This window comes from Chrysemys picta, chromosome 8, assembly GCF_011386835.1.
Source record: "Chrysemys picta bellii isolate R12L10 chromosome 8, ASM1138683v2, whole genome shotgun sequence".
Classification (NCBI taxonomy): Eukaryota; Metazoa; Chordata; order Testudines; family Emydidae; genus Chrysemys; species Chrysemys picta.
The window spans coordinates 97,279,067-97,304,827 of record NC_088798.1 but is presented as its reverse complement, the minus strand read 5'-3'; the positions used below and the strand labels follow the sequence as shown (position 1 = coordinate 97,304,827).

The window sequence follows — 25,761 nt, the reverse complement described above, 5'->3', positions numbered from 1 at the left end:
TGCCAATAAATTCATTTGTTTAGGAATTGCACGCTTCTAATGTTAATTGACTAAAACGAAGCTTGCTTTTTATAGTAGCCTCTACACACAGCTCTCTTGAAATATGAAATCTAATCAATCTGGTTTTTATATCTCTAGACAGACTATGATTAGTAGACTTGGCAGGGTCAGAAACTAAGCTTGTCAGTCTGGTTAAAAGTACTTGTGGTTTGTGTTACTTATTGCCATGGATGACAGGGCACTAATGGTGCATTGTGTTTTTTTATGAATAGGAAATAAAACTAATCTAAATATCTAATGCATAGGTAGACTCTAAAGACAGTCCTTTGTTGTAAATTCTGCAGTGGATTTTTTCTTCATTGCCTCAGGTCACTTGAACAGTCTTTTTCAAATCCATAAAAACAGACTTGAAGCCTTGCTGTCATGTCTGACTCCATTCAAAAGATTAGCCAGAGATGCTAACTCAATACCTATTGTAGGTACCCAGTAGGCAAGGGAGAGAGAATGGAATCTTCTCTCACTAGTTATGCTCATCAAAAAGAAGCTTTAAGGAGCATGTTGTTGAACTTAATTACTAGAACTACCCCCAGACAGATATCAAGCATCCTCGCAAGCTGTAGATAAGGTTCATTTGGTAACGTTTCTTTCTATACCAGCTGTTAGATTAAGGTACTTTTAGCATCCCGGGGCCTATGCATTCTTCAGAATTGTGCGTCTTTAAACTGTTACTTCACTGATTCCCAAAATTTCCTAACTGAAAAACTGACAGAAATTTGACCATTTCATTGGTTACTGCCTTACAAATTCTATCGACAGCTGAGCATTAGCAATGAATTAATTTTGACACGTTTTTGAAATGTTAAATACACAAGTCTTTGCACCTGATATGCCCAAGATTCTCCGACTCAGAGAACTGGAACATTTTCATCTACTGATTTTCAAGCCAGCGACCGCCAATATCTTATGTCCCTTATTTGAGAGATGATTGCAAACATTCTGTTGATTCAACTCAGTATAATGAAATGTGGGGCAGTCTGTGTTTGATCTCCTCTGTATTGTCAAGATGTGACTAGAAAAACCAGTGAGCATGAGTAAGAGAATCTTGATCCTGCTCTTCTCCATACCAAACTGATAGCCCAACCCTTATGATTGACAGTATTGTTTGTTATAGGGCATGCAGTACTATATATAATAAAGTACTAAGGGACAAACCTTGGTCTTGTTTCTCTTTGGAGCACTGTGACGAGAGCTGCAATGGCCTAGTGATGGTGCTCTTATGCATTCTGGATGCTCAGGGAAGATACAAGCAGCATTCCTGTATACCAGTACTTTTGCTTTCTGGAAAAAGGTGCAGTGTGCACTTCTGTGATTAAGAACAGCCATTGAACATTGCCAAATCTCCTAGTTTACACCCCTTTGGGAGTGTTAGTGTCAGGAATCTGGCAATGGGTACTGTACACTGTACGGTTTTACACAGACTCTGTTTAGATTGCTTCATCTAAATTACTGTATATGCAGTTTCCTGTTGGCAGATAATATATTCTTCCCTTTATAGAAGAAATTTCCCTTTTCACATTACAACTTTCTATCCTCCTGAGAATGTGGGGGAGAAAGGGAATTCTTGTTCTGGGACACATTATATTGTACCATCATCTGCTATTATCCTTCAATCTTCTGGTCTGTTCTTTTCACCTCCTCGCGTTTTCCTATGTTCTGTGTCCTTTAGTAAATGGTAAGAGAAGATGCTGTTTCTTCCAAATGAGCATCCCTTCTTGCTCTTCCCTGAGCTCTCTGCAACCCCAACTGCAAGTGCTACTTCAGACTTTGAAACATAACCAGTAAAAATAGAATTTCACATCCCCTCCAAAGAAATACTCTCTCAAATCTGGCGAGAAGGGGGCTTAGTTCTTTGCTATGCTGCAGGAACTAAATCTTAGGTGTAAGATCAAGCCTTAAAAACCTTTTCCTTTTCCCCACTGTAAGAAAACATGATCTGTAAACTGGGGGTGTTACCTTTGGCAGTGTAACAGACTCGTGGTGCTTGTTATGTGGCTTTCTGATAAGGCTATTGAAGCTATACTCACAATTGCTGAAGTCATAAACACTACAAAGACTCTTATCTCCACAGGTTGGTAATGGGATATGGAACCTTTCACTTCTAGGCTGCTGGAGTGAATCTGACATAGGTTACCAGAGAATGAAAGTTTTGACTTTTTTCAGTGGCCTACCTAAAAGTTAGTGGTCTTGGTCCAGTTCCTAATGGACACATACACACACACACACACACACCCCAACCATTGATTTCAATGGTAGTTAAGCACCTAACCTGCTTAGGTGCTTTCAAAAATCCCTGTAGGTGTCTATCTGCATCTATAGATGCCTGAATACCTTTGAATATCTGGTCCATCACAATTAAAATTGGGAATTTCAGTTGAAAGACCAAAGATTTAATGGACCTAATATCTTTACAGTTATTTTTGCAGTTTTTGATTAATCACCTCTTTAAGTCAGGACTGAGGTACATTGGTTGAACAATCCAGATGAATGGTATCCATGGTTCACCTATTGTCTCCATTCAAAAGTCACTATTTGCCAACAATTTTCACACAGTGTGGTGTATGAAATACCACAGTATTTCTTTATATTCAAAAATAGGAGATATCTGTGGAAATTGTATGGTAATGGTGAGCAAATATATAATTTTAAATGGCTTTCATTTGTTGTAAGTAGAGGACTTAAGACTTCAGTTCTGTAATTCTGTTACCCTGGCAACTTTCACAAGCATTAAATTGAAATGTATTTAAATAGTAACAGTAAGAATAGTACACTGAATAAAAACAAACTTAAAAACACTTATGAATTATTTTAAAATATTTAAACATACCAGAGTAGATAGTTTAAAAAATGGTTAATGGGTAATATTAAGGTTTGTAGAATTGAGCAATGATCGCAACATGACTGAAAATCAATTAACTTGTTTGAAATTGTAATATAATTAGTAGTTCTGCCAATCAGTACACAAATGCTTCCTGCAAGAAACTGTCAATTTTTGGATATCTTCCAACTAAATAAATAATTTATACATATCCTACTTGCTCAGAAACATATGTAGTAAATATTTAAGCTATTTTATTGTTATGCATTTTTAATCATTAAAAATATTGAATAGCTGGGTGCCTTTTGTTGAATAAGTGCAGGCAGAGAATCCAGTTCTGCTCCCACCAATTTCAGTGCAATGTTTCCAGTTTATATTAGAGAGCAAGATCGTTAGGCCCTGAGCCAGCAAAGCATTTAAGCACATGCTTAACTTTAAGCACATGAGTAATCCCCTTATGTCCCAATCCGACTCCCATTGAAGCTGATGGGAGTCTTTCCAATAACTTCAGTCGGAGTTGGTTTAAGGCCTTAATGAACAAAATCAAAGGTGATTTGACTACAAAATCAGATACAAGGATAACCTCCTGAATTTAATTTTGGAGCATTTTGTTTTGATTCAGTCAACGGAATACAGTAATGATTTTTCTACACTGTAACCTTAACTCTAGTTTACAATGGAAAAGAGAGTGTTGTTTATTTCACAATCCTTTGGATCAGGCTTTTTATACAACAGAGATCGAAGTCAGTGGATTACAAAGCACAAAGAGAGATGACAATTGACCAGTTAGTTTTAAGTCACCAATTTCTTATTTCCACAGTGCCACCAGTGATTCGTGTATATCCTGAAACTCAGGCACAGGAACCTGGCGTATCCGCAAGTCTCAAATGTCACGCTGAAGGCATTCCTAATCCCAGAATTACCTGGCTAAAAAATGGCATTGATATCATGCCAAAATTATCCAAACAACTAACACTCTTAGGTAAGGACAGAATTCTGGGAAATTTATGTACTGTTTAAAAAAAGGAGTTAAATGGTTTATGTTGCACCTAAAAATAGATGTTTTTCTTTTGCTTTCACAAAAGTATGAAAATTATGTTCCATGACCTCTGTTCTTTTTTTCTATCTCTTTCTCCAGTGATTTTTCCATAAAGTACAATGTTGCTTGGTATTAATGATAACAGCATTCCATTAAAACACCATGTACCTGATACTCCACTGTTTTGCTCATGGTTTAAATCAGGAACAATCAGAAAGGCAATATAGTACATTCATTTTGTATAGATGTCAATGACTATACGAGATGAAAATCTACTGAGAATACTGACTCATGTGTCTCCCTTTTCAGATTAACATCTGCAAATGAAATTATTTCTCATTGCTAATTTTAGACCCTCATTTCCAAAAGCTAACAGAGGGCAGGATCATGTGTAAATTGTACTTGCAATACAAATATAAGGAAACGAGACCTCACCTAGCACAGTTAAAAGGGTTTTTTTTTAATGATAGTGCATTATAGGAGAACAACACAATAGGTGGGATTGTGTAGAAAACATTAACATCCTCTACTAAAATGGTGAAAAATCAGGTTTTCATTGATTTGATGAAAAAAATTGTGTAGTATTTGTATGATTTTGTGCCAAAAAAAGGCAATTTTACAAATTTTTACTCGAGGCAAATAAGTGAGATGTTGTATTCTGTTTGGATGTGGAATTTCACTTTATTTCTTTGTGGGAAGTCTGTATTTGACACTAGGAAAAGAAAACACTTTCATCCTCTAGCAATACGCAAATTCCTCAAAATCTCAGTTTAAACATGGAAAATATTCAGAGATAAAAACTTTGCAAGCCTATAACAAGCCTCTTTAGGAAGCTAAGGCATTTGAACAGCTATGTTACAGCAGTGAGGAACAGTTTATGGATGTCTTTGTTGCAGCAAATGGAAGTGAACTTCATATCAGTAGTGTTCGATATGAAGACACCGGTGCCTACACATGCATTGCTAAAAATGAAGTGGGAGTGGATGAGGACATATCTTCTCTCTTCATCGAAGATTCAGCCAGAAAGACTCGTAAGCTTAATTTTTCCTTTATCTTTTTAGGAACCCACTATTTATTTTGGTTCTAATGCTATGTGGTTTAGCTGAAGTTACCACTTCCCCTCTTTGGTTTTAATCACTGTGTATGGTGCGGGCGGGAGAGAGAGAGAGAAGAGGGCAGCCAGGGCTACAGCAGGGGCGCTGCCACGCGGCCCCTCCTGCTGCGCCGCCTCCTGCCGCTTGCCGCGAGGGCTCCGCTCCGGTCGGCAGAGAGGGAAGGAAGAGGACGGCCAGAGCGGAACAAAAAAAGCGGCCGTGCCGCCCTAGGATCGGGCAGAATGCTGACTCGAACAATCCGCCGCCCCAAGCACCAGCTTGCTCAGCTGGTGCCTGGAGCCGGCCCTGGTGATTACAGAACTGGGCTCTAGTTTGAGAAGATATCACATGAAGTATGATAGAAGACTTGAGGGTCTTTTGTGTGTTAGGGTTGTGTTGAGTTATGGGCATAGATAGCTTTTCTACTTTGCTAATATTTTTGGATGTAAAAGAATACAACCCAGAGATTTCTTCTAATGACTGCCTGATTTTAAAAATGAAATTTCATTGTTCTGTTTGTACAGACTTTTCCTTTTTCAAGACAAATAATACTCAAAATAGCCAAATATTGGATGCCTAGAATAGTGATCTGTGAAACTATTTTAACTTTAAGGGATGTCATCAGTTCAGATTGCTTGAATTTTTTAATGTACCTGTATCACATTGAAAAGAATCAAAACAGTTTTAAAAATATTAAAATTATTTTCTATAACAAAGACAAATATTTTGCCATCCAAATCTTAGCCACTGTCTTCTGAAGAGTTGATTGGTTGCCACTTTGGAGTAACTTTCCAGAGTGCTTCTGCATATGATGCTTCTAAATGTTCTGCAGATGGTACATGCGTGGGTTGATATTTTAGGGCTATGTGTAAACAGGATACTGCTGCTTAGGTCACCTCCCAAAAATACACCACTTTCTGAATTAGATGTTAACAATAGATACACACAGTCATGGCAATACTTGGTTCATTAAATAGAATTGTGTATTCTTGCAAATATCTGTCACTTTCACTTGAACCCTCGGGCAAGGGAAATTATACTATGGTGAGAAATAATTTGAAATATTACAAACCAAAATTTAAGTAATATACCTAAGGATGTTGTTTGAATCCTAAATGAAAATATAGTATTGTTGCGTAACATTTCCAGAGGAAATACTGGAAACCATTTAGTTGGTATAACTGTCTGTTCTAGGCTTCAGAAAGATATTATATTTGCTTAATGAAAATGTATGGGAAATCGCTGTCTGTACTGTACAATTACATTCAGGAGAATATTCTGTACCTCAAGGCTCGATCCTGCAGTCTTGGTACAGGCAAAACTCTCATTCATTGTAATGGGAATTTTACCAGTGCAAGGACTGCAGGACTCTCCCACAAGGAGAAGTTTGACTTTGGAAATGTCTTTTTTTCCTGATGTTTTATTCAAATTAAATACTTTGCCTGGATGAATGCTATGAAGTTTTTACAAATTAAGCAATTCACTTAAAATCACAGTGTTAATTCAGTTAACTGCTACAATGAAAATTTTGACATTGTATGTTTTTTTCTTTTCTTGATTATTTTCTGGCTTTCCCAATTTTCTGATGCTGCAGTTGCAAACATACTGTGGCGAGAGGAAGGTACTGCAGTAAAGTTGTTTTGTTGTAGTGATAATGTGCTTGTCTGCTTCAATAATTCCATAATGGGCCATTCTCCACTGACTTGCCACTAACTTTATCAGCTCTCACGGCTTTCAGATTAAATATCAGACCAGCAGTCCAAAAGCCACCCTTCACATAATAGATGTCACTTTCGTGATGTAAATCCTGTACATATTCCCTTAGATTTTTTTTCTATCAAATTATAGATGATCATGATATATTTGAAATTGTTGATTTGGCACAAACAATCACTAATGCAATTTAATGTCAGATTCTTAGCAAATATCAAGAGCTTAACAGAATTTCCAGAACAACTATGATCTCAATTTACTGCAAATGAACAAATGTAGATATAAATATAAGTTCCATTTTTAAACATGTGGATCATGCTGTCCTTTGCCTGTTCTTTAAGAGTATGTACAAATGTTTATTATGTAAACCACACACACACTGCTTGTGTTCATATGTGTTGGGTGAAACAATAGTTATTGCTCCCTCCAATCCTTTAAATAGATGTGGGGCACAGGATGCCTCATTTCTTCTTGTTTTAATTGGCAATTAAGAACTCTAATCCGATCAGATTTATAGTGTGTCCTGCACAAGGTCAAAATTTCTGTAACGTGAAGGCTAAATTAGAGAAAAAGCATCCTAAGTAGCTAATGGACTCAAACTCCATCAGGAGACACTTGTGGCCAACATTTGATTTGATTTTGTGTGTGCATATACTGTAATTATGTGCAAAAATGGGTATTAAGATATCTAGATTTGCACATGCAATGGCAGTAAATGAATATGCAAAAATATCTAAACAGTTGTGCTCCAATTGGATATTTTACAGTTTATCCACTTGCATATGTACAAGCATATATTATCCAACTGCATGCACAAATGTGGACATTTGGGCACTTTTGGGGTCTTGCATGTGTGCCTCCAAGCCACTGGAAAAATTGGCCCCTGGATTGTAAAACACCCACTAAAAAGATATGACTGTTTTGGGTGTTTTTTTTTAAAGTCCAGTCACAAGCTGGTGTTGGATTGGGTGCAGGCTTAACTTGTGCATCTTCCACACCTACTAGCATTATGGATCAAGTCTTCACCAGTGAATAAATAGTTCTTGAGCAATTTCCTTAATGTATCTGGCACAAGCATCCTTTCCTTCTGCCATCAGGCAAAGCATATATTTCCATCCTACTAGTTGAGAGTACAAGGACCATTTCACACCTGGTCCTCTACACTATGCAAAGAGAGGCTCTTATTGCATCACTTGGCTTAGGGCTATTCGTTTTGCTTTGGCTTTGCCCTGAGGATTTTAGAGGCATAAGGAAAGTGACAGTTTTCAGTGACCTGTAGTTCTTCATCTTGGCATATGAACACCCAGAGTGTATCCACTGTCCCATTCTCTGCAGTAGTGCTGATGGCATATGTGTAAAAGCAGCAGGTTTTGGGTCATTACAAGTGGCAGGATCACTGACTTGAGCAGATTGTCCTGAGACAGTTCTTCCCTATTCCCAACTCAGCACCAGCTACTGTGTAATACACAATGATGGAGATTGTTTCTCCACTGCTGAGCTTCATGTAAATTGCACTGTGGGCATTTAGATTTGCTCCATTCCAGTGTATAGTTTGCTCAGATCGGAAATTGCTGTTGAATTAAATCAGTCAAGCGTCACCTATGTAATGGTGCATGGTTGCTTATGTACTGTGTATCCCATGTTCTACCTTAAAGATCCTCAAGGGGTGGGGTGAGAAAATTTTACATGGAATAAGCAGACAGAAAAGGAACTAAAGGAATATGTAAAGTTGAATAATAGTTCTACTAAATATAGTGTAGTTACTGTAAACTGACCAGAATCAAACCTGCACATTTCTAAATTAAATTAAATTCTGAACATTTAGAGGGAGAAACAGTGCTAGTGAGAGTAGATTTATTATCAATGTTCCTGAAATAACTGTGTGTTTAGAATATGATTATATAAATCTTTGCCTACATATTAGAAATTAAGTTGTAAAATATTTGATCTGCAAATTCATTCTAGAGAAAGGAGCCAATTTAGTATGAGAAAACTTGGCAAAGAGAAAAGGCTGGATGAGAGAGCGCTTTTTGTTTTGTTTGTTTGTTTACATTTTATTTTACTTATTTTTCCTTGCTGTTAAAATTAAAGCTGGTGATTTAATAAACATTATTAACCAAAAGGATGAGTACAGCTGAATCCATTAAGGTGATCAAATTCTCATGTTGTCATATTACAATAAATTAGATATTGTAGTAAACTAATGATGTGAGTTAATTGCTGTATGTTGTGCTGCATGAAGCAAGCTTTTTTGCTTTAAATCAGAGTTTAAATAATTGCAGTTGATCATTGAAAGAGGGCTATATTTTCAAAAGTTTTCATATACACAACTATAACCCAGGAAATGAACGCACATAGCATGCTCGGCCAGTTTCACATAGAATTGAAAGTATATGCAATAATTAATGCTTTTATGTGCATGTATCTTGTACAGTGAAAATAGTGGACAGAAGAGTGGGTGGCTCAGATACAGAATGAATCGTCACACTATTTTCAAAGCTGGAATAGTTTTCATTATGTCTGGGCCAAGGGAGGACAGGGAGAGCACGCAAATAAATAATCATCAGAATTATATATGTATATAAATTTAAGCATGAAAGCCTTGTATTACCAGTTTTAGCTATTTAAATCCTTCAATCGATTTGGATTAGAATGAGGAAAACCATTACATGGATTGCCCTAGTGATACCGATTGGACCATGACTGTGTGTAAGCCAGTCAAGATTGAGGTGCATGTTTTTGATATGACAGTCAAACTCCAAGGGTTAACTAGTGAAAAGTAACTTTTGTGTTAAAAAAGCTGGATTGAAAATTGCCGACCATAAGAGCATTTTAATTTAATACCCTGTAAACCCTGAAAAGAGTGTTATCTTCAACAAACATCTTAATGTTTTAAATAGTGCCTGGTCCTGCTTCCATTGAAGTTAGACACAAAATTCACACTGACTTTAGTGGAAGTAGATTCAGGACCATCATGTTAAAATATTGCCAGGTAACTGAAGTAAATTTGAAGAGTAACTCCAAATCTGCACAGAACTGAAGGCATTATCAAGCAGTGTTTTTGCTATTAGGGGCTACTAAAAGCTGAAAAGTGCATTCATATTCTTAACAAAATCATCAAATAAAATAACACGAATAATGTGCATGAGGATAATAACAGGCATCTATCACAATTGTCGTAATTTATTGCATGACTGTTTTCACTTTTTAAAATGAAACTTTTATTTTACAATATGCAAATTCATTCACTCATTGCACAAAGGGCCAAATTCTGCTCTCCGATACATACACTCAGTTCCCATTGAAATAAGAGGGAGTTATGTGCATGCAGTGAGGGTGGATTTTGGTTACAATGCCTGGGCAAAATAACCTGGTAATGTACTTCTGGAAAATTAGCCCTTAGCACCTACCAATCTACTTAGTCCTTAGGTAGATCCTGAGTGGAAATTCAATATTTATGCTTTTTTCAGAATGCATGATCCCTCACTGTGGCATCACCTTTAAGGATCACAGCTCCTGTATCCGCTTGATGCCTTAACTGGGGTATTTCTGTGGTATGGTTCAGAGGCTAATCTTAAAGCATCCGATTCTCAGTGCAGCGACAAACATAGCCAAAGCTAAAAAGTCTCTCTACATGCAGTTGTACTCTGAAGCCAGATATTTGACACCAAGATCGTTTAGATTTAAGAAACACCCTCCCATGCTGAAATGTCATTTAAATAAATACAGCAAATATTTTATGAAATTTGCTAAAACTGTTAGTCCCAATCATATGTAGTTCTTACTGTAAAAATCTCCTATGATGATTCAGGCGCCAATCCTGGAAGCACTTAACGCATGTGGAGTAACGCTTTAGATGTGAGTCTTCCTAATAGGATTTATAGATGGTAATCTAAGGAGAACTAGTCCCAATAGTGTGGAGTTGATCATGTTTCTAAGTGTTTGCAGGATCAGGACCTTATTTTCTATGGAGCAAATTTTATTAAAAACAAAATTCTATATCACCAGTGCCATGGAAGTTTGGCAGATAAGTACACTATCAACATTATCTGAGATAACAAAGGCCATCGGAAGAATTTATTTAGCAGGTGGTATAAAAATTTAAAGAGTGTTGGGATCTTTCGGAGTATAGTGTTTGAAAAGATTCCCTAACCCATTTATAAGATATAATTTACTGCATTTGCATGTAGCTGAAGAAGAATCAAACTATCAATGTTGTAGGGCATTTCTGCTCAACAGAAATGTGAAATTATAATCTTACAACAGAAATTCACTGAGAAGCAGCCAGTTTTTCAAAAGCTCCTGGAATGCCCCAGTTTTGATAGCTATTGCTATTGCAATGCTGAAATATTCCACATTTGTGAATTACAGTTTGCAAAATTTCAAAAATGTATTTGTTTTGGTGGCTATTTTTGGTTCATGCAGATGGTTTTAGACTACAGGATGGATTTTTTTAAATGTATTTCATGAAATAAGCAATGCTTTTATTCATCTTTACAATTTGCAAATTGCAAAAGGTCAAATTAATTGTAACTGTGTGACTTTGAGGGGTTATTTTGTTTGTGTGTTTTTAACTGACAGTTCCTTCTCAGTTGCCTAACAGTTAGCAAGCTATTTCCAGTGTAAATGGGAAAAGAAAAAAGTCATGATTTGGCAAGGTTAGAATGTCACACACATTCAAATTCTGAGACAGATATAATCATGGAAGACCTCAAGATATTTCCCTATCTTTGTTACTGCCGCCACCAAAGCAATGTGTTTTTGAATGTGTCTGTACCTCCTTCCTCACACCTTGAAGCCCTCGTTATGACATGAAGTTTGATTTTGTGAATGCACCAACTGCATCCAAATTACCAGTTTTTATGTAAAGTGATTTTTTGTTGTTCTTCCAAAAATAAAAAGTGTGAATGCTATGAATGTGGTTTTGTTGTTTTAAATTCTGCTTCTTTCGCTTTGTTTTTTTTTTCTTAAAGGCCTAAGTGTGGGAAATATGTTTTATGTCTTTTCCAATGATGGGATCACAATCATTCAGCCAAACGAATGTGAGATCCGAAGACATATCAAACCCAGTGAGAAGATTTTTACAAGTTATGTAAGTTTTTGTTTTGTTTTGATTTTTTGTAATAACGTATCCAAGTCATCTGTCAGCTTGTGCTCCCTAGATTTTGTGAAGAGGCTATACAGTAAGAGGGAAAAGTTACATTAACAAAGTGTCCAGTTGAGGATGTGCAAGGCGGGGATTTGTGGCCATGCAAAAGGTGAAGGAAGTTTAGCCTTGGAATCACAGTGTGTCTTGGGCCTGGCTTGCCAGTATCCAACACCTTGCGTAGTCATTTCCAACTGTGCCAAGTGGATATAAAATGCTACCAAATCAGAACTGGGCCACAAAGCAACTAGGTCTCCCCAGCTGAGGGCTGCCCCATTGTGGCCCTTGCTAATGTAATACTGGTGTAAATGGCTTTTATGCCCCCTCCCCCATTCTACAGCCTCCGGGTGCAGGTGGTGAGGGAGTGTTGGTGGCAGGACAGGGCATGCAACTGGAATAGTACTGTGTTCTGTGTATTCTTAGCTGGCAGATGACCACTTGAGATATGGCTCAGGAATCAGGGATCCACAACCAGCTGTTTTGCAATCCCTGTCACAGCTGCACCCAGGAAATACTGAGCTTTGGGCCTAAATCTATGCAAGGGTTGGTACTTCCACAGTACTTGTTCAATACAGTTCTTCTTCAAGGCCCTATGGGTGCTCCACTTCAGGTCCACGTGCATCTGTGCAGCCCTTGTTCAGAGATGCTCAGTTAGCAGTGTCTGTTCAGCCCACACATGCGCCTTATGCCTCCTCACGCCAATTGCCGAAGTTATATAGGGGTGCGCAGGTGAACCACCATCAGTTCCTTCTCAGCCACCTCAGCCTGAGATAGAACTCTACCATGTCTACCTGGAGCATGCCTTGGCTTTTGTAATATTTCTGTAGTTGTTAGATAGTTTTTATAGTTAGTTAGATAAATAGTGAAAGGATTGTTTTACTCCTTTTCTTCTTGGGAAGACTTATTTTTTCCTGGTAGGGCATGTCTGGCTTGCCAGGTTTCACACTTTGTCTCTCCTGCAAGAGACTATACCTGTGAGTGACAGCCACACTTAAGTGTGTTCATTCCTTGCAGGAGTCCCACATCTCCCAGAAGTGCAACTTCTGCCTGGCCTTCAAATCCAGGGGAAGGAAAAACAGGGAGATTAAACTCAGACTGCTAATGAGGAAATTCCAGGGGTGGTTTAGAACAATTTATTGTCCAGTCAGAAACACCTTGGACACATAGGTGACAGTTCCTCTACAAGTGAGGAACTCCTTAGGCTGGTGGAAGAACCAACTCAACATCTGTGCAGATGTTCCTTTCTGTCAGCCAGCCCCATCAGTGACTTTAATGATGCATCGCCTCAGTACCTGCACAAATCAAGGCAGTCTCCACATCAGTCTGTTGGCATTCAGGGCTGTCAGGGCTTGCCTTCATTTCCTACCCTCATAAGGGGCAAATCAATCAGGGTCATGACGAACAACGTATCCTGCACATTCTATATCAGCAAACAGGGAGCAGGAAGATCTCCCTCTCTTGGCCCTGAAGTCATGAAGCTATGGAACTGGTTCATAGCTCATCAGATCCGAATCTCAGTGATCTATCTCTGAGGGATTCAGAACACCACAGCCAATGTCTTCAGCAGACATCTCTCGCAGGTCTACAAATGGGAGCTAGACACCCAAGTTCTCCCCAGCATATTCCTAAAATGAAGACTTCCAGAGATGGATTGCTTCACTACCTCCAGGAACAGGCAGTGTCCTCTTTTCTGCTCAAGAGAGGGTCTAAGCCGCCACTCCTTGGGCGATGCCTTTCTTCTATCTTGGAAGAACTATCTGGTCTATGTGTTTCCTCCAATGTTACTGATATTAACGGTGATAAACAATATCAGGCAGGACAGAGCCAGAGTTATTCTAATAGTGCTGACCTGGCTAAGACAAGCTTGGTACCTTTACCTGTTCACCCGTGTGTCCAGCTGTCATTCAAGCTCAGAACCAATCCTCATCTGCTGTCACAGGATGCAGGTCATGTGTTTCTTCCCAACCTAGTGGTTCTCTGCCTCAGGTCATGGCTCATGGGGTTAGAATCTTCCTGCTCTATGGAAGTACAACAAGTATTACTGAACAGTAGAAAGAGGTCAACCTGCACTACTTACCTGCAGAAATGAAGTAGATTCTTCCATTGGTGATGGTGTTGCTGCCTTTCAGTCATCCTGGATTATCTGTTGGCTCTAAAGAAATTTGGGTTATCAACTAGTACAGTTAAGGTCCTTCTGACTGCAATATCAGCCTTTCATCTTCTAGTAGAAAGATTCTCCGTATTTCCTCATCTGGTATCATGTAGGTTTATTAAGAGTCTGGGGAATCTCTGGTCTGCAACCAGATTGCAGGCAACATCTACGGCATTACTGAAGACTACCAATATCCGAAAAATGTTGGGCCACTACCATGGGCTTCAGTACTTATGTTTTTGAAACATTATGTCCTGATCCATGCTGTCAGATCTGATGCAGCACTTGGTTCTGCAGTACTATCTTCAGTTCTGGACTCTATTCCGAAGCTCCCTTCTCCATCTAGGGATGCTGCTTAGAAGTCCACCTGAAGTGGAGCACCCATAGGGACACTACTGGAAGAAGAAAAAGAGGTTATTCACTTTGTGCAGTAACTGCAGTTCTTTGAGATGTGTATTCATGGGTGCTCCACTACCTTCCCTCCTTTCCCTCTGCTTCAGACTGTTCCTTAGGGAATGTTTGGGTGGATAAGGAAGTGAGGAAGGTTCATACACACACTCCTATAGCCTCGATATCTGGCACAAGGATGCATAGGACACATGCACAGGCCCAACGGACATAGCAAACTGAAAATCTCTGATCAAGGGGAACACACACCTGAAGTGGGGCACCAAGAGGGGGACACATCTCTAAGAACTGCCGTTACTGCACAAAGTGAGTAACCTCTTCTTCTGCAGGGTAGATATGCAATTGGTCTTCACTTCAGATCTGATCCCTTCTGGCAATCCCTATGCTTCTAAGGCTGATTTTAAAAATAAAAACAATGCATATTCTGATCCTGACATGGGGGTTATTAATACAGAGTGTTTGACTATAGTTACCTTATTCACATGCATGTAAGCTTTTCATGCAATGGCTCCCCAAGTCAGAATTGAGATACAGTGGCAACATGTGGGGGATAGTGATGTGGAGAAATTTACACCTCTACTGAACATTCTGTGTACGTTCCATTGAAAATAAGGACAACTTGGGATCCCTATTTGTCTATTTGAAATGTTCTACAAACACTGGGATTTTTTTAAATCCAATATTATATGAATTCAAAGAAAACTGGTAAAGGAAAATTCTGTCCCAGTGGCAGTGAACTTTTAGTATTGGATCACACATCACGGCAAGTGCTATAGCAAGATATCACATGCCTTTAAGGCCTTGAATTAAGTTTTTTCAGTATTCATGTCATGCTATTGCACAATAAGGCATCACTTGTATAATCATATTGAACTATAAAATATCTTCAAATATAGGTACTGAAATATGGCCAGAAATGTTCCATTTGTCATTTGTTTATTTACCATATTGAAGAAAGGGCATCATTGTGTTAAATAAGTATCTTTTAAATATAAATAACTCTCAGATTAATAAGCAACAGAGGGTCCTGTGGCACCTTTAAGACTAACAGAAGTATTGGGAGCATAAGCTTTCGTGGGTAAGAACCTCACTTCTTCAGATGCAAGTGCTGTTGCTTTTTACAGATTCAGACTAACACGGCTACCCCTCTGATACTCTCAGATTAATATTTTTCCTTCATTTGAGCCTTTTAATATATCATCTTATAAATCGACACTATGATCCTCACCCTTGAGCACCCTGTGTGGACATATTATTAAACCTTATTACAGCCATTACAACTCAAAGACAGACTTCTGGGTTTCTTTTCTGAAGAGCTGTAAATATTGGAAAGGTGATACTGGAAATTCAGCTTGAAAAGAACAAAGAAAGAAGGGCGCTTAAAGAAAACCAGTGGAGGGTTTAAAAGGAACTTTTAGCAGTGCTATATGTCTGATCTCTAGAGAAACCGCTAAAGACCTGATCCGCCTCCCAATGAAGTCTTGGGGCCCTTTGCCATTGGCTTCAATGAGCGCAGGAGTAGACCCTGGTTCAGATAGTTCTAAATAAATTAGATTTACACTACATAGCTAATGTTAAAAATAATACAAAGAAAAAAGTAAACAGTGATATGGTTGTACAAAGAAGGCAACCTTTGGTGAGTTTACAACAGAAGCAGCTTCATTTGCTATCTGATTGGCATAAAAGACGACTTAGTGTGGGCAAGGCTGAATGTGTTAAATTTGAAGTGAGTGCTGCATTAGACCCAGAGGGCATTAGTCTGGTCCCTGCTCCAGCTCAGTTATACCATTATGGTAGCACAAAGTTGCTGGGCCTGTAGACAGGTTTAAGTTAAATGTGCTCTGAGCTGCTCCAACTTAGAAGTTGTCTACACGGGAAGTTAGTGCACAGTAAGCTAGGGTATGAATTTAAAGTGCACTAAGAACTTCACACTAGTTCCCCATGTGGACACCCACTGTGCACTAAAAGTGCCTTCGTGGGGGTTAGTTTAATACAAATTGCACTAAGCTGATGCCCACAAAGGCATTCTTAGCACATAGTAAGTGTCCGCACAGGGAGTTAGTATAGAGTAGCTAATGTGCACCAGGTGCTGTGGGGGTTTTCTCTGTGTAGACAAGTCTTTACACCAGAAACCAGACTGGACTCTGGCTGCCTCCAGGATCTGTGGGAGGCATAAAGCAGAACTCAGCCACACTAGACAATCTGGTCCATTATCTAGGGTTACCATATTTCAGCGAGCAAAAAAGAGGACGGGAGGAGCCCCGCCCTAGCCCCGCCCCTGCCCCTCCCACTTCCCGCCCCCCCCTGACCTCCCAACCCTCCCCCCGTTCCTTGTCCCCTGACTACCCCCTCCTGGGACCCCTGCCCCTAACTGCCCCCCAGGACTATCTAAGCCTCCCTGCCTCTTGTCCCCTGACTGCCCCAACCTTTATCCACACCCCCACCCCCAGACAGACCCCTGGGACTCCCACGCCCCATCCAACCACTCCCCACCCACTGACAGCCCCCCCCAGAACTCCCAACCCAGCTAAACCCCTCTGCTCCCTGTCCCCTGACTGCTCCGATCCCTCTCCGCACTCCTGCCCCCTGACAGCCCCCCCCAGAACTCCCAACCCATCTAAACCCCTCTGCTCCCTGTCCCCTGACTGCTCCGATCCCTCTCTCCACTCCTGCCCCCTGACAGCTCCCCCCCAGAACTCCCAGCCCCCTACCCCCCCCGCTCCTTGTCCCCTAACTGCCCCCTCCTAAGACCCCCCCCAACTGCCCCCCAGGACCCTACCCCCTACCTGTACCCTGACTGCCCAAAACTTTCTCCACTCCCCCCAAAAAGCCCCCCCCGTTTCTTGACCTCCCCCTCCAGAACCTTCCTGCCCCCTGACCTCCTTACCCTGCTGCTCAGAACAGAGTGTTGGGCTCTGTGCAGCCGAGCCGGACACGTGGCTGAGCTCCCCAGCACAACAAAACCTGGTCCCTGGCCCTGCACAACAAAACCCGGTCTGGCCCTGCACAACAAAACCCGGTCTGGCCCTGCACAACAAAACCCGGTCTGGCCCTGCACAGTGTTGCTGGACTGGGCTGCAAGGGAGCTGCTGGCTCAGAATGCAGGGCGGATCCGGCTCCTCTACAGCTGCTCCTGAGTCCAGCCCGGGACTTCCCTGCAGCCCTCCCAGCCACTCTCTGCTAATCCCGGACATTGTGAGTGCTTTACAAATTCCCCCCGGACGCTATTTTTAGCACACAAAAGGAGGACATGTCCGGGGAAATCCGGACGTATGGTAACCCTACCATTATCTTCAAAACTTAGGCCTGGTCTACAGACTGATTTTGGACTGGACCAGTGTAACTATGTGTGCTAGGGGTGTGATTCTTTTACTATATTGATACAATCCCTAGTATGGATGAAGTTGTACCAATAGAAAAGTGCTTATAGCTTATTCATTCCCCTTCTTGTACAGAAATAAGCCATAACAGCCTCCACAGCAGGGATATCACGTTCACTGTGCTGGGAGAGCTAAAGTGGTACAACTTTTATGTAGAGACAAGGCCTAAGAGCCGCAGCTGCATGCATTCATTTCCCCCCCACGCCCTGTATCTGCTCCACAACTATGCATTCAAATAAAGTAGCCAATAAGAAACAAAAGGAATTAATGGCTAGTTAGCAGGTGAACTTTTGCAAGTTCACCCATTAGGATGACCCATAATGAAGGCTAAGATTTAGTCATGGGTATTTTTAGTCAGTCATGGACAGGTCACGGGCAATCAACAAAAATTCAGGCCCCATGACCTGTCCATGACTTGTACTGTCTACCCCTGACTAAATCTTGGGTGATCTGGGAGGCTCTGGGGGCACAGCTGCTGCTCTAGAGGGGGGATCTGGTGAACCCGCTGGTGTTTGTGTGGTGGGGGGGAGGCTGCTGGTGCGGGGCGGCCCAGGACCACCGCTGCTGCTACTGGTGGGGGGCAGCCTGCCAGCCTGGGACTGTTCCCACTGCTGCTGGTCAGGGGCAGCCCGGGACCACTGCTTCCGCTGTTGCGGGGGAGGGGCAGCCCGGCCGGTCTGGGACTGCCGCCGCGGCTGCTGGCAGGGGGCAGCCCGGGACCACCATTGTTGCGGGGAGGGGGGCCACTGCAGCTGGCCCCAGGGCCACCCAAGCTGCTCAGGCAGCCCTGGGGTCAGTCGCCGGGGCCATCTGAGCTGTTTGGGCAGCCCTGGGGTCAGTCACACCTGCTGGCTGCAGAAGCCATGGAGGTCCCGGAAAGTCACAGAATCCGTCACTTTCGTGATCTCTGTGACAGACTCACAGCCTTACCTGTAATACAAATGCAGGGTACTATACTGCTCTCATTGAAGCTAAAGGAAGTTTTGCAGTGGGCCTCAATGGTTGTAGGCTCAGGCCCAAGGTTATTTTTAGTTCATTTCTTAAAACTATTATTTGTGCTGCTCTTATATCCTCTCACATGCTAGTCACTTCTACTTAATGTCAGCTAAGGAAGACTATTGTTTAAGATACATAGCATGGCCCAGTGGAGAATACACCACACTGGGAGTCTAGAGACCTTGGTTCTGTTTCCACCTCTCTCACTGACTTGCTGTGGGACTGTGATGGGTTGGGGGAGGGATATCTCAGTGGTTTGAGCATTGGCCTACTAAACCAAGGGTTGTAAGTTCAGTCCTTGAGGGGGCCACTTAGGGATCTGGGGCAAAATCAGTTCGTGGTCCTGCTAGTGAAGGCAGGGGGCTGGACTTGATGACCTTTCAGGGTCCCTTCCAGTTCTATAAGATAGGTATATCTCCATATATTATTATATTTTATTATCACAGAAACCCCTTTGGGGCTGCCAACTGATGTGCCAAGATTACTCCTGCCCCTGCCTTCTCTGCCAGCTTGGGACTCCAGAACCCTGCCTGGTTGTGCCAGACACACTTGCCAGCTACAAACGCAGACCCAGGTCTGAACCACACCCCACAAACTGCAGGCTTAACTGAAAGCAGCTTAAGAAGTGTTCCTGTCTCTAACACTCAGATACCCAACTCCCACTAGGGTCCAAACCTCAAGTAAATCCGTTTTACCCTGTATAAAGCTTATACAGGGTAAACTCATAAATTGTTCGCCCTCTATAACACTGATAGCGAGATATGCACAGCTGTTTGCCCCCACCCCTTCCTCCCAGGTATTAATACATACTCTGGGTTAATTAATAAGTAAAAAGTGATTGTATTAAATACAAAAAGTAGGATTTAAGTGGTTCCAAGTGATAACAGACAGAACAAAGTGAATTACCAAGGAAAATAAAATAAAACACGCAAGCCTATGCCTAATACAGTAAGAAGCTGAATACAGATAAAATCTCACCCTCAGCGATGTTCTAATAAGCCTCTTTTACAGACTAGTCTAGGTCCAGCAGTCACTCACACCCTCTGTAGTTACTGTCCTTTGTCCCAGTTTCTTTCAGGTATCCTTTGGGGTGGAGAGGCTATCTCTTGAGCCAGCTGAAGATGAAATGGAGGGGTCTCCCAGGGGTTTAAATAGACTTTCTCTTGTGGGTGGACAGCTAGAATCCTAGCTACAAGATGGCGTTTTGGAGTCACATGGGCAAGTCACATGACCATGCATGACTCAGAACTTACAGGTAGCAGCCATTGCTCACATGCTACCTTGAACTTCCTCAAGTAGACTTCTTATATGGATTGGAGCCTTCCAAGATCCATTGTCCGTTAAGTGTTTCTTGACTGGGCACTTTACTTGCAAATTCCTTTCTAAAGAAGCTGCCCAAATGCCTTACTAAGGTTACTTAAAATCAAACAAGTACACAGCCAATATTCATAACTTTGAATACAAAAAGGATACATGCATACAAATAGGATGAATATATTTAGTAGATCATAACCTTTACAGAGATATGTTACATGGCATATGTAGCATAAAACATATTCCAGTTATGTCATATATACATTCTAAGGATATTTCCATAAAGCATTATGGGGTGCAACGTCACAGGGACCTTAGACAGTTCACTTGGACCCAGATTTTCTGCTGTGCCAAGTTTCCATTTGATGCAAAAGTGGGAGCAATGGGGAAGGAAGAGTTTGTCATGGAGATTTGTAGCTTCCTGAGTCTCAAGCTGCATGTTTGCTACCGAAGATTGCCAGCCGCCACGTATGAAAATCATGAGTCAGCACTCAAAGATCATGAGAGTGGCCTAAAAGTTGTGAGATATTTTAAAAACAGAATACATCGTGGTGTTTGCTCTGCCTTCTGGTTCACTCTCAAAGCTCTGTGCACAAAGGACCACATGCCACCTGAGGATAGCCAAGGCCCGATGCACTCCATCTCCAGCTCCAACCTACTTCTATGCCAGGACCAAGATGCACAAGCTCTGTTCACCAAACCAAAGGACTTCTCAGCAGGCTAGATCTAGCTGATTTCCAGCCTTTGTGCACCCACAAAGTAGCGCAGAACTCAACAAGAATTTGGCCCTCCAAGCTTTAGAACACCAACTAAACAATATTGTACTTTGTTAGGCACCCTGAAAGATACCAATTGAAAAGTACCATTACTGTTAGAATAACTTACCGGTCAGCAATCATAATGTACAAGATGGGAAAGAAAGCCTTTGAAGAGAAAGCTATCACCAAAAAGGAGAAGCAGCATTACAGAAAATATAGCAAAGGACAAATCCTGCTGGCTCTAATGATGTGTAGTCCCATAGGCTTCAACAAACGACCCAGATGTGAATAAGGTCAACAAGATCGAGCCCACACTATATAATACTTTTATAAAGATGTTTCCAGGTTGGAGTTAAGGAGATTATTGGACTCTTCTGCTGCTACTCTAAATGCACAAGGACCTGAGAGCAAGATTTCCTAAAACTGAGAATGAAGGCTATAGGAACAATGCAGTGCAATAATTTCATTAAAACATAAATCACTGTGTTTTAAACCCAAAATGAGATTTATATTGCTAATAAATGTTGACAGCACTATAAGTCCTCTTGTACCAGGGGATGCTTCAAAAGATTCTGTTCTATGCAGCATTGTGGTTATTTGAATATAAATGGGAGCTTGCAGCGAGCTCCAGTTGCTTAATCTCACTGGGATAGATCCAGACTACAGTGTGCTACCTAATACAATAATTATTGCATGTTTTCCAGGTAAAAAGTGGGAGGGGGGAAATAATTTAGGCATACGATAGTCCCCACAGATTTTTTTGTTCTATGATTCCAGGCTAAAGTGCAGGCTGCTTAGAGCATGGCCCCTAACTTGCACAAATTAAACCTATTATTTTCTCTTTCAGGAAGAGATCTGTCCTAAAGTTGAAGGTGGACCTGTGCAGTCCTGCCTCTGGGCTTCAGCTGTCAATGTCCGAGACAAATATATTTATGTGACACAGCCCAAGCAGAACAGACTAATGATCATTGATATCCAGACACAGAAAGTCATGCAGGTACTTACCAGGCGAGCTATTTATTCAGGATGGCAAAGAGGCTTTGATATGCTAAAGAATTAGGTCCCTACCCAGTGAACCTGTAACCTAGCTCATGTGTTGGACAGATATACTATTTTCACTCATTGGGGTATACTGCGTCATTTGCCATGCTATAACCTCATTCTCAAAAAAACGGCTTGATGGCATGATTCTCATAGTCCTAGGAAGACATCTGCAGTCACGTTTGCAGCTACCTAGAAAGTATTTCTCACCTACACTTACTGGGTCAGTTTGTGACCTCAGTTATAACCAGATTGCCCAGGTGTAACGCTAGCAGAAATTGGCCCCTGTAGATGGAAGTTGTGGTGTGAGATGGAGTGTTGTCTGCTTAGCCAGATCAGGGGACTGGAATCGGGCTACCTAATTTCTATTTCTGGCTCTGTCACTGACTCACAGTGTGATTTTTTTTTTCAGCTAATTACACAACTCTGTGCCTCCATCTCCCTAAAGTGGGGGGAGGAGGGAGTAGCAGGTGGATAATGGATTCCACAGGAACGTTCACAGTTATCTTTGTAAACAAATGTTAACATAAATAATGTTTGTAAGCCATCTTCACTTGACTAAATATGAATACAAATATTTGTTTCTTTGAAGTCTGTGGATGTTGACCCTCTACCAGCCAAATTACATTATGATAAATCACATGACCAAGTCTGGGTCCTTAGCTGGGGGAACATGCGGAAGTCCCATCCAACACTGCAGGTAAGTGTTGTGTAAAGTTAACATTTTACCCTCTCTTTCTTTTAGCAGCACCATTGGCTACTGATAACACTGTCTGTCTTGAATTTTTGCATTGTCATTGTGCATTATTTCTCCCCCACTTCTCTTACAGTTTAATCTGTTTTTGAGCCACTGTCAGGCATAAAGCAGAGAATATGTTGTAAACCAGTAGTGGGAGTGTGTTGTTACCATCGTCCATTTTGTTTTTAAGACTGATGACAGAGCCAAATGCCACAAATGCATGCAGGAAGACTGGGGTAACTGAGAAAAATACAAACAAACAAAGCTCATAGTGATTTTTGCTACCTGTTCAGAGCCTCCTTTAAAACAGCGCTGGCACAAAGTGGTTGTAAGGCAGTTGTAAAGGACCCCCTTTGGTCTAGGTGGTCTCGACAGCAGGCACAGAACCAACTCAGCCAGCTCATGACCCATATAGCAGGATCCCTTGGAGCAGGGAGCAAGTTTGGGGAGGACAACAGTGCCACCGACATTCCTACACCCTGGGTATTCCCTTTGATCCCAGGCCATAGGGATCATTTTATCTGGGCTGGACGGCCCTCAGACAGCTCTGATCTGTGCCAAACCAGCCCTAGAAGAGGTGCAGAGTTAGCCCTGCACTTAGCGCTGCACCAGCACAGGATGCATGCATCTCCACCGTAAAGGAGGACGAGATAAGAATGCAAAGCATTATGTGGTATTGTGTGGAAAAGGCACTATATATACAAATACACTGTACTGTAGTTTTATAGTTCCTTCAGAACTCTTTGAGTGCGGGCTCCAAGCAGTGACGTGGGCCCACCAGCAGATACTTTGATGCCTACAGGGTTAGATAGCAGCTAGACAGTGGGTCTGAAAATGTCAGTGGCACCAAATGTTGGCATTAGATGCCTGAAGAGGCAGTTAGGCACCCAAATATCTTGAGTCTACTCCAGCCCTTATGTTGGCGCTTGAGAGTGGGAGGATCTTCTCCTTGTTGCCCTGCACAGCAGCTAAGTGCCCAGTTAAACTATTCAGGCCAGACGTTTGCCCATAAATGATCACCTTCTTTACAGCAGTTGCCAGGGTATTATACAGCAGGTGCCGTATTGCCATACATATTTTACAAACCACCTGGGCCCTGCTAAATAACTCATGAATCCCACACTGTTGTAACCTCTGGCAACAGAACAGCAGCAACTAAACAGAAGTTTCTGAAGCAATCTCCGCTAACTTCCCTGATGACTAGCATAGGTTCCTGGACAAGATACAGGAAGACAAAATGGAGTCCCTTTACCCATTCCAACTTAATAGCTTCCATCCAGCTGTGAGAGGTTTCTGTAATTAAAGGAAAGATGGCACAGACTTGTGATTATTAACACGACAACACCAACTGCACAGCTGGAAACTTGTTATAGGGCTACAGTTCTCGGATGGTCCTTTCTGTTATCTTGTGAAGTGCAGATACACATGGATAGCATTAGATTAACATCAGCAGCAGTCTACCTTTTGTTTTTCTGATCTCTCCCTCTCTCCCCCCCACAAAAAAAGTTTGCAGTGTCAAATTTGATGAGGTTCCACCCCACTCCCCCACCCTAAAAAGAACGTTAATGGTTTCCCACAGCTCTGTAATAAAAAAAAAGAAAAGAAAGAAATTCAGCTGTACAGCTTGACCTTAATTTTCTCCCTCTTCAGAAATCAAGGGTTTATCAAACAAAACTATGCAGTCTATTAAGGGACTGCTATTGTTTTGTTGTTACTAGTTTATGGGAAAGCAAATGTACAATACTGTTTCTGGCTTCATGAAAGCACTCTGCAAAAATTGGCATTTTTCTCAAACAATTTAATTGGAAGAAATCGAAATGGCATGACCAGAATGTTTGAACTAAACCTTTTAAGATTGTAGCACATCCTGTAATTAATTATTTAGCCATAAATTCAAAAGAACTCCTGTTAGCATGTCACATTAGCAAAAATTTCTAATGAATTGACCTAAATCTTCTTGAACCAAAACAGTCCCAGTAAACAATTTCTGTATTTAATATTTTAATTATTGAAAATTTCTACCTCCTCATTTTTCTGGGGTTATAAGGGAGATGATAAATCAGAGTTTCCATGGCAGCAGAAGGTTTGCTTTGTTCTGAAGGACAGCATTTCGAGAGAGTGCCTTTCTCTGCTCTTCCATGTATTTTACATGGTGCACTAGATGGGTGAACGTTTCTGCTCCTTCAAAGTGATAATTAATTGCTGTGAGTTAGCGTTAGATCATTCAAGCCAGTGAATTATCATTGTGCATTTAAGTGAGTTTAATACATATGAAATAAATGTTTACTTTAAACAGTTTGGAATACATTATTGTAGGTTTAGTGTTGTCACACTATTTCAACTTGTGCATGATTGCTTTGTCTACTGCTATGAACATCATCTTATGAAAGCAGAGAGAGTTGTACACTTACCTTACAAATGTCAATCTTCAAATGCCATTTTATTAACACTATTTTTCAAGGCAGCTACTCCAAACGCTATTTTGAAAGTATGAATCAATTTGAATCTCCTGGATTCAAGGCAAGGCAAATATCTTTTTGGTGTAACGCAGTTATGTAACCTGTATTTACTTCTCTCTTCCTTCTTGTTTTCCCTATGCTCAATATTTTGTTTATTTATTGTAGGTAATATCAGAGGCAAGTGCAGGGGAAAATCAGCATATCATCCGCACGCCATTTGAAGATGTGGATGATTTTTTCATACCACCTACAAATCTTATTATTAATCACATTAGGTAAGGAATGGTCCTAATGACTCGTCGTCATCATGCTTTGTGCTTCTAGGAACCTTCTGTCTAATTGGCTTAAAGTACTATACAAACATTAATGAATGTGTGATGTGGTTAAGAATTATTTTCCCCATTTTCCTGATGTGGAAACTGAGGTAAGAAGAACAGGATAAGCAAATTGCCCCAAATTATTCAGCAAGTCTGTGTAGAGCCAGGAATAGAAACCTGAGGTTCAGGCTCATGCTTTAACCACAAAGCCATACTATAAGACATCTAAGATTCAAAGTGTGCCGCTGAGGGTATGACTACACTGCAGATTAAGGTGTGCTTGTACTTAGGGTGACCAGATGTCCCGATTTTATAGGGACAGTCCTGATA

The 25,761-nt window shown here is 41.1% G+C and overlaps 1 protein-coding gene across 10 annotated transcripts in view; it reads left to right on the top strand.

The window, feature by feature from the left end:
* FSTL4 (follistatin like 4) overlaps positions 1 to 25,761 on the top strand; it is a 540,889-nt gene that overhangs the window by 505,765 nt on the left and 9,363 nt on the right. For 6 of the 10 annotated variants that reach the window (XM_042850015.2, XM_065555940.1, XM_065555936.1 and 3 more), the window contains 7 exons: positions 3,696 to 3,857; positions 4,811 to 4,945; positions 6,603 to 6,629; positions 11,695 to 11,813; positions 21,723 to 21,872; positions 22,509 to 22,616; positions 25,280 to 25,389. In XM_042850015.2, coding sequence (XP_042705949.2) covers positions 3,696 to 3,857; positions 4,811 to 4,945; positions 6,603 to 6,629; positions 11,695 to 11,813; positions 21,723 to 21,872; positions 22,509 to 22,616; positions 25,280 to 25,389 — 811 coding nt within the window. The remainder of the gene's footprint in view (positions 1 to 3,695; positions 3,858 to 4,810; positions 4,946 to 6,602; positions 6,630 to 11,694; positions 11,814 to 21,722; positions 21,873 to 22,508; positions 22,617 to 25,279; positions 25,390 to 25,761) is intronic. The other 4 variants (XM_065555941.1, XM_008179432.4, XM_065555942.1 and 1 more) reach the window with 2 other exon arrangements.